The 16447-nt window shown below is 40.2% G+C and overlaps 1 protein-coding gene across 2 annotated transcripts in view; it reads right to left on the bottom strand.

The window, feature by feature from the left end:
* FRMD4A (FERM domain containing 4A) overlaps positions 1–15939 on the bottom strand; it is a 553835-nt gene extending 537896 nt beyond the window's left edge. For both annotated transcript variants that reach the window (XM_075064299.1, XM_075064306.1), the window contains exons 1-2: positions 15654–15939; positions 15071–15207 (exon numbers count right to left, since the gene is read on the bottom strand). In XM_075064299.1, coding sequence (XP_074920400.1) covers positions 15071–15115 — 45 coding nt within the window. In that variant the 5' untranslated portion in view covers positions 15116–15207; positions 15654–15939. The remainder of the gene's footprint in view (positions 1–15070; positions 15208–15653) is intronic.
* Positions 15940–16447: the final 508 nt, after the last annotated feature.

Raw genomic sequence — 16447 nt, forward strand, 5'->3', positions numbered from 1 at the left:
CCTAGGCAGTGCCACACCCTCTACTCTACTATTTATATCAATGTTAGGCGAGAATGCAGCATATGTACTATACATGCCACTGTAAGTGTAGACTTAGCCACAGTCCAGGTAGGTGAGAAGGAGGAAGTAATGAAAAGTAGACAAGAGAACTCTGGGGTTGGGGCACATCCTGATTTGCATCCACGTGTATAGTAGTATGTGCAAGAGATAGACAGGGGCATGCAAAGGTGAATCTCGGTTCTCCATGCTGAGTGGTCATTGAAAGCCTTCATGAATTAAATGAATGTTAGGGGGGAGTTAAGTGTACAGGACAGCAGCATGGGAGGACACAATGTGTGCAATTAGGCAGGAGTTTGTGTGGAGAGAGATGAATGAAAGCAGAAGTGTTGACAAGAGAAGAATGGTGGACAACCATCAATGTGAGGCAAAAAACAATGCTTGGAGAAACTTACACAGAGCTAGTGATAGACCCTGTCCTCTGCTGTAGCCACCAGACAGTGCTGTGTTTTAGATATTGTTAAAACAGGTGTCACCCGGTGTTGCTGTTACATAGTCTTTCAAGTTCAGCCTTGGGAAGACGTGTGTTGTTAGTTTAGGGTTATATGAGGTTCTATGTAGATGCAGTCGTCTTTGGAACGGGAATCATGTGACCTGCAGGAGAGTTTGCTTACTGTCTTGGTCTCTGATTACAGTCAATTCTTGAGGCAGAGTTGTGCTTTCGGACCTGGCAGTGGTGCTGGGCTGAGATTCCTGGGAAAAAGGGGTTGCCTGCTTGCCCTTTGAGCACCTCTTTTCCAGGACTGGGATTGTGCGTAAATAAGGCAAGTTACACTTAGAACATACCCAGATTCTCCATCACTGATTTCTTGTCCACTGACAAGCCAATCTGCAGGGCCCTGTACATGCACTACCACTCAGCCAAGGTGTAAACCGGCTGCCAGAATAGGACACTGGTATCAGAAGAAGTGGCCACAAATTGAAAATATTGAGCCTCAGCCTACTTCCGTTGATACCAATGACAAATTTCCCTTTGATTTTGATGGGAGAAAATTCAGAACCACTGTCTTTCCTGGAAGGACTCCCTTGTAGAAAACATGATGATTAAACAGTGACGAAAGACAGACACATACCACTGTTCTTCTACAGTGTTTGGACTTTCTGTGGGTAAACTCACTGTTTGTTAGGGACCTGCTATGGGTTTCAATCTGATCATCATCTGCGCAGTTCTTCCAGTAAAGAAAGTTTGTCTTTCACTTTACAGTTGGTCTTCTGATTTCCCCAAACCTAAACATTTCTGCTGCTGGAATGTTCATATTTTCAAATGGGAGATTTACATTTCCACATAAAAGCAAATACCTCTCCCTCTTTATAATCCCAGTTATAAGGCATGGGTCCTAATTAGTGCAGAAAATGTGTTTATTTCTGGGAGTAACATTAATTTTTCTAACGAGCATTTCTGACTAAAACTGTGATTTTACAGGACTGAACAGCTCTCTTTGTAATTGATAAAATGTCATACAGCTTCTTATCTATTTATATCCTTGTACTGTAACATTTTGGCTTGGTTTATTGCAAATCATCTTTTAATACTTCTACCTTCTGAGTGCTAGGAAAGATAGTTACACTTCTGGTAGGGAACAAGTGAAGAGGAGAATTCTCACATGGGTATTTAGAATCCCACTGTATAAACTATTATAGCATTTAATGTCTGCAAAAATCAAGTGGCAAATCAGCAGCGAATATCAATTATACATCTGCTGCATTTCAGAGGCAGATGGTACTTTAATTATATATCTAAAATGTTATGGACAATTTTCACCACCCCAGCTTCATTGAAATGGTGGCTTTAGCACCTAGAAATATCAATGCAAGGTACATATTTGATGATGCATCACTACTAAGAAGTCACCCTTTTTTGAACAGGAATATTCCACCAGTAAGCCAATAATAACGCCAAAATCAAACAACCCACATGCCCACAGTCCTGTTACCTTCATCCACATAAGAAATTTTTACTGATTGAAACCATAGTACTACAATGTGAAGAAAGGTTGGACTGAGTTTTGTGTGTTGTGGTTTCTGAAAACTATATTAGGCACTAAGACAAGAGCCAATGTTTGCTTTTGATTACACTAGTGTAAATCAGAATGAACATTACTGGTGAAAATGAAGTTACTCTGAATCTACACTCATGCAACCAAAACCAGAATTTATACCCAAGTTAATTAGGATCCAAGAATGTTCCCATTGAAGTATATGGCAAAAATTCCACTGAAATCAACAGATCCAGCACTGCAACCCTCAATCAAAGAGTAGTCAATTGATATGGGACTACTTGTGTAAGTAAATACTGCTCGGCTTGATTAAAGGCGGCAGGAATGGAGCCAATGGTGGTAAGATGACTCCCTCACTGTTGCTAATAACTAAATTCTCAAAATTCTGCACATATACATTCTACTCACAAATAATAGAATTTGAGCACCATTTGAGCAAAATATCCACCTGATTGCCCTCTTAGTAAGAGGTTGATCATTAAATAAGACAGAAAGTATGTATTTTACATAAATGGACTTTGGCAATAAAATTATTATTACCCATCAATAAGTCAATAATTAAAACACAGCAAGGACTCGATTGTATTCTTCAATTCCATTATATAACAACTGCCTTGTTTTCAGTCAGTCAGTATGACCCATGCACACTTCTGCACATGTCCAAACTAGGTCTGAAAAGTGTCCCGTGTGCACACTTTGGGTGTGCACTTTGGCAGTGCTTAACTACACAGACATCATTTTTGACAAATCTGAGGCTAGACATGAAAAATGTCATGTGCCAAGTGTATATGTGCACACGTGCGCACACACACAGGTGTAGAAAGTTCAAAACTGCAACTTGTGTTTGAAAGTGGCTTCTTCAAACTTAACCACAGGACCACTGTTAACAATGCTGTAATGAGTGGCAACCCAAAGCTGGAGTGTTTGGAAGTGGATCCAAACCCAAACTTCCCCCATGTTCAGAGATGTCAGGATCTGGGACTTGGTTTTGGGCCATCCCTAATTAACGCTCTTTTGCTGATCTTCCCTACAGCTTTGATTCACGACAAGCTAAATAATGAGTGGTCCCTAATGGAATTTAAATACTGCATCCAAAGGCAAGAAGCCTCTTATTCTAACCAAGAACTATTTCCCAGGAAAAAGCTGAATGTAGATCCATCTAGGCTGACGACAGAGCTATTAAAAATGTGTTCATGCTATAAGAAGCACAGGCCTTCCAAAACAGAGGCGATTAATGAAATTACATGCATGTCCTATCACAAGGCATGGGAAAGCAAACAGAACGCATCAGCTACTGGATATACAAAGAAAATGAGAAATAACATGAGAGACCTTTACCTTCACTGAATCAGTGAGCATACAAGTGTTTGCAAGGTATGCTTTGATGCAGATGCAGGAAGTGATATTGGCTCCATTCAGCATGAAATCAACTTATGCGGTTTGATTACGCTGCCTTTTTTAATCAGCACCTGACTCCAAAAAAATAACTTCAGAGGGGGAAAAAATCTTAGCACTAATAAGTTGTGCATCAGACTTCAGCGCAATCACTGCTTGTGTACTCTGTTGCTTTCCCCGTCGTGGTCCCTATTTTGGCTGTTTCGGAATCACTGTAATCCACTAGTGCCCCTGTGCAGTCCCATTGCAAGAGCACAGCCTTAGAATAAGACAACTCTCTGCCCTGAAGAGCTCAGGGCTAGGTTTTTAAAGGTATTTAGGTGCCTAACTTCCATGGGGCTACACTCTTTTGAGCAGGAAGCCATCTTATTCTATGGGAGTTGCTAGCACACTTTCAGATACTCGATGAACACAACCAAACAAGATACATCATCATTATTGTTCTGTGTTTAATTCAATAAATATGTAAAACCTTGGCCACCAGTGAACATGACTATCACCATTCTTTAAAGAAAGATGTTACTGTAATACAAGTTATCCTTACTCGATAGTTCTTATTGTAATTATTTTCCATTTTTTAAAAAAATAATTCTTAGTAATTACAGTGACTCTCAGGTTTCTTTTCAAGATATTATTCATCATCTTTCTTTTAGTGAGTTTAGGTTTGGTGAGAACCAGCTGGACAACCCTGGGTACTGTTTTATCCTCACAACAGGTGGAGCATGAGAAACAGTAGGATACGCTCCCCCAAAGCATTAATGTGCCTGAGCTCTTAGCCGGAGGGAAAATGTTTAGTGATTGTAGGATGATAGTTGGAACTGGAGAAAAGGTCAGGTTTTATGAGGAATCCTGTTTATTGTGACACCAAAGTCTCAGGAATTCAAGCTGAGGCCAGGCTACACACTCTCTCTCTCTCTCTCTCTCACACACACACACACACCCCTTGTTTCCTACACACACACACACACACACACACAACTTGTTTCCTACAAAACCGTCTGCCGAATGCCGTGTTTATTGCTAATGAAACAGGCATGAGACAACAGTTCAGTGTCCAGGGGCCACTCATTCCTCGGCCTACTGCTGAAACAGCTAACAAGAGCACGCCTTGTGGTAGTTGTTTTAAAAATTTAAATTAAATAATTTTGTTATTCATCTGATGCCACTGCCCATTGTAGATCGAGGCAAATGTTCTTTGTGTATCATCTCATTCCAATTCTTAGTGGATAAGTGTCCACAACCCAAAAACAACAGGCCAAGTTCTGCTCAGATTGATATCTGTATAAATGCTGAGTAAATCCATTAAAGTCATTATAAATCCAGAGTAATTGAGAGCACAATTTGCCCTGTATCGCTAAAGAGGGAAGAGAGTGGGGGAAAAAGGTTTTAATACAGCTAATTTTCATGCTTTCCTATTATAGTAGCCTGTGGTATAGTAGTAATAATGACCTTGACTAGGCATGTCCCTGGCTACTAATGACCAAGGGTTAATGGCCCACGATATAATTTTAGGTTATCAACTATCATGGCCAGTAATTAATTACCTGGAAATATATTGTCCTTTGACCATTAAGGTTCAATTATGTTATTATTCAGAATGAAAAATATTTCAACCATGTTTGTTGCAAAACTCTGTCTCTGGCTTTACTTTAATACATTAGTTGCAAAAATCAAACACATATTAGTCTGAACATACGTTATACAACATTTCTGCATTAACTTTACCCAAGTTACTGGTAACTAAACTGGAGACTCTTCAAGTCTTAGGATCACAGGCTGCTCACAAATGGCGAATATGCTCAAAATGGATTTGATGTCTGTATTACTGGAGCATCCCATAAAGGAGTTACTTTTTAGATATTTAAAGGTTTGAAACTGGTTGGATGTGTTGGGAGGGGAGCAAGGGAGAACTCATTGCAGGGAACAATCCTTCACTGGCAGAGAGAAAGAGTAGTTTAGTTTTGGTAGATCTAGCTGAGCACTAGATAAGGTAATTAGGAATTGTACAGTTGTCCTTAATGGATTTTGTTCTTTGCCTTTCCTGCATTTGGCCACTTTGTACTGTCTTGGAAATTGCAATTCTTTGGGCTGGTCTACACTGGTGGGAGGAGGTCGATGGAAGATACGCAACTTCAGCTACAAGAATAGCATAGCTGAAGTTGACGTATCTTATTTCGACTTACCTCCCGTCCTCACGACGCGAGATCAACAACCACAGCTCCTCCATCGACTCCGCTTCTGCCTCTTGCCCTGGTGGAGTTCCAGAGTCAACGGGGAGTGTGGCAGGGATCAATTTATCGCTTCTAGATGAGATGCGATAAATCGATCTCTGATAGATGGATCGCTATCCGCCGATCCGGCGGGTAGTGTGGACGTACCCTTTGTCTTCAGTTATCAAAGGAAGGCTTTTGAAAACAGGTGGGTTTTGTAACACACTCTGAAAAGAATAAAGCTTGGGCTCAATCTTATCTTCTCTGGTTGGTTGTTGGCATCATTCAAGGAAGCTTTGTCCCCAGCTCTTCTAGGGCCTTAAAGATTAAGACCAGGGACTGGAACTGGCACTGGAAGTGATCTACAATCCTTTCACCACTGCCTTTTATTTCTTTGAACTGTAGCCCAATTGCTGTTTCTCATAACCTCATCAGCTTCTTGGGCTTCATTGCTGAATGTCCTACCTTAATACCTTACACTGCAATCATCTTTCAGTAATATTTAAGGAACATTAGTTGGGTGCATTCATATCTGAGCCTCTTGGAGCACGAGATGCCCATACATATTTAGAGTGTCCAGATGTCCCGATTTTATAGGGACAGTCTCGATTTTTGGGTCTTTTTTTTTTTTTTTTTTTTTTTAATATAGGTGCCTATAACCCCTCACCCCGTCCTGATTTTTCATATTTTCTGTCTGGTCACCCTATCCATATTGCTCAGGACAAGTGCATGCTACTACTTAACTGTTGGTTTGCCCCAAAAGGCCATGCTGACACCGCAAGTAGTGTAGGAAGCATCTGCTCCGTTCCAAGTGACAAGGAATGGTATGAGCACCTTATTTTATCTATTCTGAAAGCACAAATTATGGACTGGTTTTTAAGTTCATTTTTCTTTCTAAAAAAACCCCAAATAACTTTGATTCTATGCTTCTTAATGACCCTTTAAAGCATATTCTGTGCCATATACTGAGATCTGTTTATTCACATTTGTCTGTTTCAAGGGTCATCACAATCTTGTTGGAGCAAGAGATTTCAACCTGCAAAACTTTTCTTCTGGGAAATATACAGTATACAGCTTAGTCAGTCTGTTAACATGCTATGGGATAGTAAAAAAAAAAAAATCTTTTAAAAAGAGAAATAAGTTTAAACTTTTCTTTCTTTCTTTTTTGGTATTATTTTGTCATCTTATTCTTTGAAGCTTCTTTGAAGCCAAGGCAGCCATTTTTGTTGCTGGTTAACTTCTTTAAAATACAGGACAGGTGGATTGATTTAAATCAATGTGATTTAAATCACCCCATGAACAGACTCAATTTAATTCATCGATTGTAATCAACTTGTCCATTTGTACTTCAACTATTTTCCCATTGGTTGCTATAACTATTACAACATCTTGATTTACAACCAAGCAGAGCCTTTTATATCAGATTTAGTACATCTTTTTTTCTACCCTGGAGGATGCAACTGTAATTATATACATGTATTTAATCCAGTATATAGCTTAATATTTTCAGATTCTAATTAATTAATTGTACATTTAGTAAGTTAGAAAATGGTGAATGGTATATTGCTCATTTACTAGATAATTAATGTTCTGCTCACAATTTATGTCAAGCTGCTTTAGGATCATTAGGATGGTAACTGGAATTTAATTAAACACACAAAACAGAATATAAAATGTATTTTTATTCAACAAAACAAGTCCTTAATACAATACATGATCTTTCGTGCCACATTTATAAAGCTTGACATCAAAAGTTAGATATTTCTCCCTTAACTTTTTCTTTATATAGAAAAGCAGCCTTTAACTCAAAGATTTTGATGGAGACTCGTGGATTCAGCATTGTTATTTTTTATATAAGTGTTTTAAGAGATTAGAATAAGTTTAGGCCTTAATATATTTTGTAATAAATTAATTGGTTTTAGATTTAAAAAGAAAAACACTGTCATTTACATCATAAAATCAAAATAATCTGATTTAAATTTTAAAAATCTGTTTATTTTTTCAAAAAAAACAAACCACATTTTTATTTACCCTAAAGTCAATATAAGTGTCTGAAATATAGTTGCCAGACTACAGAGACTTGCACATTCACGGTATTTATTGAGAAGTAACCATACAGAAATCTTGCAACTCCCTATACTGTGACTGGTTGATATCATTAGCCATGTGGAATAAAAGCTTTTCATTGTATTGAGAAATAAGTGTAGAGTGACTATGGGGATGTCTTCACTACCCGCCAGATCAGTGGGTAGCGGTTGATCCAGCGGGGATCAATTTAGTCTAGACACAATAAATTGACCCCCGAGCACTCTTCCGTCGACTCCTATACTCCAACGCCGCAAGAGGCACAAGCAGACTCAACGAGGGAGCAGCAGCAGTCAACTCACTGCGGTGAAGACACCATGGTAAGTCGATCTAAGTACATCAACTTCAGCTATGTTATTCATGTAGCTGATGTTGCATAACTTAGATCAATCCTCTCCCCAGTGTAGACCAGGGCTATGGAAATAAAAGCTTGTCTACACTTACCGGAGAATCAACGCTTTGGTGATCGATGCATCGGCAGTTGATTTAGTGATCTAGTGAAGACCCGCTAAATCAACCTGCCGCTCTCCTGTCAACTCCTGTACTCCACCTGACTGAAAAGAGTAAGAGTTGATGGGAGAGTGTCTCCCGTTGACATCATGTAGCGTGGACCTCACGGTAAGTAGAGCTAAGCTACGTCGATTTGAGTTACGCTATTTATGTAACTCAAATTGTGTAGCTTAAATTGACTTTTCCCTTTAGTGTAGACAAGGCCTAAGACTTGCATAGCCAGAGTTCAGGAAATTGAATAACTACAGTAAGTAAAGACTAGACAGTTACACATGTGAAACTAAAATATTTTGGATGAAACAATATAATTACAGAATAATCTATTATTAATTTTGGCTTGGGGATAAATCAACACTGTCAAATGAACAAATCAATTTTTGTTTAAAAAATATACTCGGAGAACTTTCATTGTCAATACACCAAGTGATCCATCCATGATGCTAATTGACCACTTGTCTCTTAATTGTACAGAACCTCACATTAATCATATTGAAAGCCTACTCAAACGCCCACTAACTCACTCCCAGAAACATCCAAATTCTATAATCTCACACAATAATCGATGACTATGTCTTGGACAAAGAAATAAATAATTATTTAAAAAAATCTTCCCAGTCATTCTGAATGAGTGGTTAAAATGTTCCTGAAATGAAAAACCTTAGTACACAACATCAAATTAAAATTCTGTTTTGTGCCTGGATTTGAGCGTGGTAATAAAGGGGAAAAGTCAGACATGGAAACATTGCCATCTGCTCATTCACACTTTAAAAACCACGTGTGCAAAAAAGAAAGAAAAGGAAATCAATCACATGTGCTGTAACAGAATTACAACAGTAATAATTTCATCATTCTCCAGCTAAAAGAGCACAGGTATCACATAACAGATCCCATCACAAAGAGGCTAATAGCAGTCCAAGGACCCAGCCTGACTAAGTTGAATTAAGTGGCTTCTGTATTTGTAATATTAACATCCTGGCCTCTTTCTCTCACCAATTTACAGTGAGAATGGAGCTTCAGTATCATTGTGGTGATGTTTCAGAATTACACAAAAATAAATGAGGGCCAGGGTCCAGGTCTGGAGGAGTAAGTAGGAGCTAGCATTACAGAGTTTAAGGCTGGAAGGGACTACCAGATCATCTAGTCAGGCCTCCTGTTTATCACAGGCCACCAACATCACCTAGCACCCACACACTAAACCCAACAACCAAAATTAGATCAAAGTGTTATATAAAAATGCTGCGCATTGGCCACTCCCACCACCTCCGTGAGCAGATATTTGGCTCCTCCACCCCCATCCTCCAACACGACAACCAGCAGAGCTGGCCTGTAGGGAGGGTAGTTCTTTTCTCCTATTAAGGATTGTGTTCCTCTGAAGCATCAATCCCTTCCCTTGGGTGATCTTGGAACTGTGCAGCTACACATCAGCTCGTGCTCAAGGCTTGTGGTAAAAACACAAATTAGTCTATTTAGCAAAAGTACATGCAAGAAGAGGGGTCTTGTTGCATGACTGGAACTCTTAGGTGCTAGGATTATAATAAGGACTATGTGATCGCCTGGTCTGGTGACTTCATTTCATCCTTTCAGATTTGAATTTGAAATAGTAGCCAGAGAGGATGAAAGGACAGCTGCTGGCCTGATTCTAGGCAATCTTGCACTACCCATTTCTAAGCAATGGAGTGTTCTGCTTACAAACTGATGGGACAGTGTGGTCCTCCAACAAGTGCTGAATACCCCCTGAAGTCAAATGACGGCTGCAGGTGCTTCTCCATGAAGCCTTGTGTAGAAACAGCTGCGTGCTTTTCACTTGCTGGAAAGGAATGAAGCAGCTAAGATCTACATCCCAGGGGCCGAGGTCACTTAATTAGTAGGTAGAGGTCAAAGCCACAAGGTTAAAATGTCACATGCTTGTTATATATCCTGAGCGAGGGTAGTAAACAGTGAGACAATTTCAACCTGAGAAGCGACATTTACTGTTAGATAGTGAATGAGCTCACCCTTCTTTTGTAACACTGCTTCTCCCAAAGGCATTAATATGATCCTCCAAACCAAGCTCTCTTGCCATAGAGGTAACTGGCACAGCTTGAATAGCATAGAACACATTTCCTTCTGCATTTGGGCTCTGTGTATTCCAGCATCTGCATGCTCAAAACTTGCATTGCACACGGAAGCTGGGTAGGCTGCTAACTACCCAGATGGTGGCTGAAAATTTAGCTGTCCGTCCGTACCCTATATTCTGGAGAGTCAAAGCTGTTATCGAGACCAATACCCCTAAAGCCAGCAAAAGCAGGCATTGTATTTTATACGTTTGGTAACAATAATAAGCACTACTACTCCTACAGAAGGGCCTTTCAGCATGAGGGCCTGGCCTTGAGCTTTGAGCCTTTGATCTCCAACAGAAGTAAGATCAGGGCCAAACATTCTGACGTGTTTGAGAGACTCTGAAGAGTTAAGTCTAACTTCTGAGAGGGAAGTATTATGATTCCCTTTTTAAAAAGGGGGAAGTTGAGGCACAGAGAAACAGGCTCTGTGATTTTCAGTGGAACCTAAGGGGGTTGGAACTGAGCATCCATTGATTTAGTGCAATTCAGGCCCCTAACTGCATTTAGCTTCTTTGAAATATCCTATCCTAAGTAGGAAATTCACAAAGCAAGACACAGGTGTGGAACCCGGGTATCCTGAATCCCACCTTTAGCCTCAGCATCCTCTGCTTATAACTGGATATTATAGATAGGTGTTGTCAGTGTTATTTTTATTTCATATTGTTAATGATGCTAACTAATTTCATATGGGAAGAAAATAAAGAAGTTACACTGTGTTGAGCTGGAGGTGGGATCCAGAAGAACCAAGCCTGTCCATCAAAACCTGTAAGGAGATTGGCGCTAAAAGAGGTATCCAGGCAGATAGGGATGCTACATTAGCTAGATCGGAGGCAGTGAAGACAATGCAAGGGGAAGCAGGAGATGAAAGTTCAGACATGAACGGAAGTAGAGCCCACCATGCCCTTGCTGAGGAGAAAGAGAAGCTTCACCGTGAGGTACAGGGAAAGCAGAGCCAATGGCTTCACTGGAACCAGTGAGTGACATGACAGGAGGAGATCATTTTGTGCAGCAGCATTTAGGCTTAACTGCTGAGAACAGCTGTGGTTGATGCCTTCCCAGTCTCAAACTCTGCACTCAATTAGTGCATATTAAAAGGCGTTTTAACCTATGGTACTCTAAAAGGTCACATCCCTGAGAACTAATTGTATTAAATGCTGTGATGCCCTCTCAACAGAAACCAGGTAACATAACTTACCATGCCATTAAATGCCCCCATGATCAATACATGTCCGCAGCTTTAAAACATTGCAGCAGATTGATCAGATGAACATAAAGTGTGTACTGTTATTGTATCAGTGCTAAAAATCCTACCATAGAAAATGCAATGGCTTGTCTGGGATGAGGATACACTTGCTATTACACTCTTATTATGCTCACTCCTCCTGAAGCACAGCAGCTGATGCAACCTTGATGCTAGTGATCAGGTGATCCTACATATAAAATTGCTTATGCTCTGTAGCAGGCTACTTCCTCAGTTCCAGCTGAAGTGACACTGCTTGTCTGTTGCAATCTGTGCAGTATGTTAGAGCTTGGTAACATTAATTCTGCAAGGCAAGGCACTGCCCAGACTCAAGTCATTTCTAATATGAAGGATCACTGCCAAAAAATAGGGATTCATATTTAAACTTTTCAGTTCATTCCCATTTGTATTAAATGTAATATCTCTATAGCAGGAAAAACCCAATTTGGATTTATGTAAAAAAGCCCCGTCATTTGGCCTATTCCCTGACTTCTGTTTACAGGGGAAAGTTGCACCAGTTGAACTTGAATCTGTTTTTAAACCAATTTATTTAAGCTAGTTCTAGCCTGTGTGGACATGATTATTTTTGATGTCAGAGCAGACAAAAAGACAGTCCCTGTGGGGAAAGTGCTGTCTTTTTGCTCTGTGTTTGTACAGGCCCTAGCGCAATGGGAGTCCTGGGTCTATCACTGGGGCTGCCAGGCACTAGTGCAATACAAATAAGTAAATAAAAATAATAATAAACTGAAATAAGACTGTCCACACACAGGGGTTTGCACTGATTTAACTAGATCACACCATTAGATAATAAACCATGTGCAGACCAGGCCTGCCTGCTTGTCTTTCCTTAATCTGTGAGCTCCTTGGGGCATACTCAGCTGGTACATATGGGAAGTGCCTAGTATGTCGTGGACACTCCCACAAATGATAATTTGCCATTACAATTGTCAGTGGCATTTGGGAAAACAGTATGGTCCAGTGTTTGGGTCATCTACATTCCCATATCTGCCACTGTCTTACTCTATGTATGAGCTTGGGCATGCCCATTAACTGCCTTGATTTCCCTATCTGCAAAATAGGGATAACATCACCACTCCATGTAAATGCCTGGAGATCTCCAGGTGGAAGAACCATGTAAAGGCTAAGTAGGAATAGTCTTATAGCATGTACAGAAAAGTAACCCATCCCCAACACCATTGCCATTGTGTCCTGAAAAAACGGATGATGGAACCCTTGAGGCACACATTACTGATGGAAAAGTGTGGTACTGAAAATGTTTAGAAAAAGGTTCCCTTGATGTGGATAGCCCACCACAGCAGGAAAAGCTATTTCCTGAAGGTGAAGGGTTTAATCCTTTAATCCCTGTAGTGTAGGGGAATTTGGAGAAAAGGTTCCATTACAGCAGGATGAATGATGTAGGTATTTGTTACTGACCCAAGGGCAGGCTGCTCAAGCATGCATTTTAAATAGAGGCCGGGGGTGGGGATTCTGATTGGTGGCTACATCTCATCATACAGCAGAAAACAAAAAACAAAACAAAAACAGCAGAGGCAAAGGGGCAGTGGGATTATTTTAGCTACAAATCTTCATCCCGTTCAAAACCAGAGAGACGCCAGAACAACATCCCTTTGCACAGAAGCCCCAGAGACACATTTAAACCTAAAAGGTTGGGACATTTGTTACTGAGTTTCAATGCATATTTCCCTGCCCCAGCAATGATGCATCAACCCTCTAAACAGATTGCCAGAAGGGTTAGAAACCAGGATTTTCAGATCCATGGTACACAACCCTATCACTTGAGCTAAAGGAGTAGCTCCAGTAGGTGGTAGCAGTATTGGGCAGTTATGCACTAGTGAAGTAGCCTAAGGGGATCTACAACACAAACTTTGCTGATATGTTACATATGGTTGTATGAGAATTGAGATAACAGAAACTGCAGGATATTTAGAGATTAGATACACAGTAAACTGCTGAAAACAGTACTGCAAGTTAGAATACAGGATACATACACATGTGGGCATGCCTTGCTGTGCACAGAGCCATAGAAACTCAGATTTTTGAGGGCACATTTTTCAGGCAGCGTTGCACAGTGACAGAATTTCACCCAACATACAGAACTGGCTAAAAGAAATAAAACAAGGTGGGGGGTAAATTGGAAGCATAAAAATAGAGGGTGAGAATTAAGACAGAAGTAAGACAAAATAAATAATTCCTCCTCCTCCTAGTTGCACTGACTGCTTTAGAAACTGGGGAGCTTTTCATATACCTGTGAAAGGTCAGAGGCAGGGAAAAGGAAGAGACCATTTAAAAAGCCTGGAAGGGATGGGAGAAAGAAAGGGCAGCCTGTATAGCACATTACTCTCCAACAAATATAAAAACAAACCATCAGCATATTTAATAGCGTATTTAGAGTTTCAAGCAACAGACATAAAATTTGCCCTTTCCAGCTTGACCTTTGTTAACAACTTAAGACACTACAGACCTATAATCCTACAGCGTCCCCTTGAAAAACTCATCATGTCTGCAAATGCTATGTTCCAGGAGACCATTCCCTTTCTCAGTCAGAAAGCAAAGATCAATATATATATTGCACTTGCTCTTTGCTTATAAAAAGCCTCCAGTGGAAATGTTAGACACACATTTGGACACAAACAAATCCAGCAGAGATCTTACACTAAAATTCCTTCTTATGCTGCAGCATAGAAAATGACAACACAAATTATTTAAAAAGAGAGAGAGAGAGATTGAAATAAAAATAAAGCTTAATGTCCATCTCTGATGCCATCAAAGGTTTATTTTAATTGCAGCAAGATATCATTATTTTCCTGGACTCAGCCTCCACGTTTTATGCTAAATAATCCTCTCTGAAATATTATAAATCTGCAGAACTTTGAAAAGTAGGTCAGCAGCGCAACATGTACTTAATGTCTCATATAAACACTAGCCATTTCTCTCTACAGGTCACAGTCAATATCACGTCCAGTATACTCATTAGCTAGTCAAGTGACTATTCACTGGTTTACCAAATGATGATAACAGTATCATCTCTAAGCATCCATTCATTGTTAACGACATATGTACGTGGACTGATGGGGGGAAAGAGTCCTTGGCATTTAGCTGTCTTGCAATTAGCAAGGATGAAATGAGAGAAGGCAGAAGGAAGAAAAGAGAGATTTTAGATTCTCATATGATGAACTATGTGGAAGTCTCTACAGGTTGGGATAAACCAGGATGCAAATATACCTGTATATTAAAGGCATTTCAAAATATGAACATTATTACTGGTGAATATGCTTAAAACCACCATTAGAGGAACGTTTCTACATATGCTCCAAATGAACTCATTTTCAAAGTTCTCCAGGATCTGTTAAAGAAAAACATTTAGTCAACATGATCTCTCAAATGATTTTCTGTTCGGGATCCATGCACTGTCCCCACTAGCCTCTCAATAAGCTCCACATTTCAGCAAGCACTTACCATCAACAAGCTAAGAGCAGATTCTGGAGCACGCTGAACAGCCATAACCTTCTCTTCCTACATACAAATCCTCCCTCGGATTTGGTCAGCCTTCGGCTCTGTATCACAGCAAAGCATCCAGCAGCACCTACAGCAAACTACAAAAATAGAAATCCAGAATCAGGGTCAGATAGCATTTTCCTAGAGGTGGAGGAGGAAAAAAAAACAAACAAAAAACCAGCCCCTCCTCAATCCAGGAAAAAGCTGTAGCTAGGCCAAATTTTACACTAGAGGGAGGAGAGAAATGGAATGGAGAGACTACTGGAGGAATGAGATATCGGAAACTGCAGGATATTTAAAGATTAGATATACATAGCTACAGTAAGCTGCAGGAACACAAGACTCATATCAAACACCTACGTGAGAGGTTAGAATACAGGATACAACCCTCCCCTTCCCCCACACACCCACCATACTGAATAGGATTAATTGATTTAATTGTCATTATCTTTATTGTGGATACAGCAGCAATGTCCCAGACTCTTTGCTCCTTCCTCCCTGCAGTACTGATGCAGAAACAATGCTAATAAATATCACAACATACCGCTTCCAAAATGGTCAGTTTTCTTCTCTCTTCTCATAAAAACCTGCTCCTCTCTTTGGAAAGCAGACGTCTGCATAATACAGACATGAGCAATGAACGAGAGGAGCAGAATCAGGACGTGCCAGGCATTCACCTGAGAGCAACAATTACCTTTACCATATTCGAATGAGAACTGGGTTATGCACTGACCCTTTTCACGTTACCCAAAAAAATAAAATCTATTTCTCCTCTCCAAAAGGACTCAGCTCCCTGTGGAGCTAACACACTTACTAGAGACATGTAATTACACAGCCTGCTCTGTTAGCGCTCTGATCACACTGGCTGTACCACATGCAAACAGCAGAGCCAGGAATCTTCTCTCCGCTCCCCCCACCAGCCTCTCCATAAGGCTACAGATTATGATCCCCTGTGGAGCGTCTACAACTCAGGCAGATGTACAAGGCTAATTGTGTGGATGGAGACTGTTAAGACACAAGACAAATTAGTCTGAGAAGAAGCCACTTGTTTAAATATCAGATGTAAGTGAAGGAGATTGGTTTTCTCAGAGCTTTAGAAAATAAAGCATCCTATTGTGAAGGCCACCAGTTTAGTCTTTTTTTTTTTTTTTTTTTTCCAAAGTATCAGCATATCAAGGTAATTATCAGAACTTCCCCTATGGATAACTCTATCTAAGACACTCGTGAGGCACCCAAGTGCATCGTACCTGAGCTCCTCTTTAATGTTTTTATCCTCACAACTCCTCCAGGGATCATTCCCACTTTTTTTTTTAGCAGGTGGGAAACTGAGGCACAGAA

This window comes from Chelonoidis abingdonii, chromosome 1 (assembly GCF_003597395.2).
Source record: "Chelonoidis abingdonii isolate Lonesome George chromosome 1, CheloAbing_2.0, whole genome shotgun sequence".
NCBI classification, from domain to species: Eukaryota; Metazoa; Chordata; order Testudines; family Testudinidae; genus Chelonoidis; species Chelonoidis abingdonii.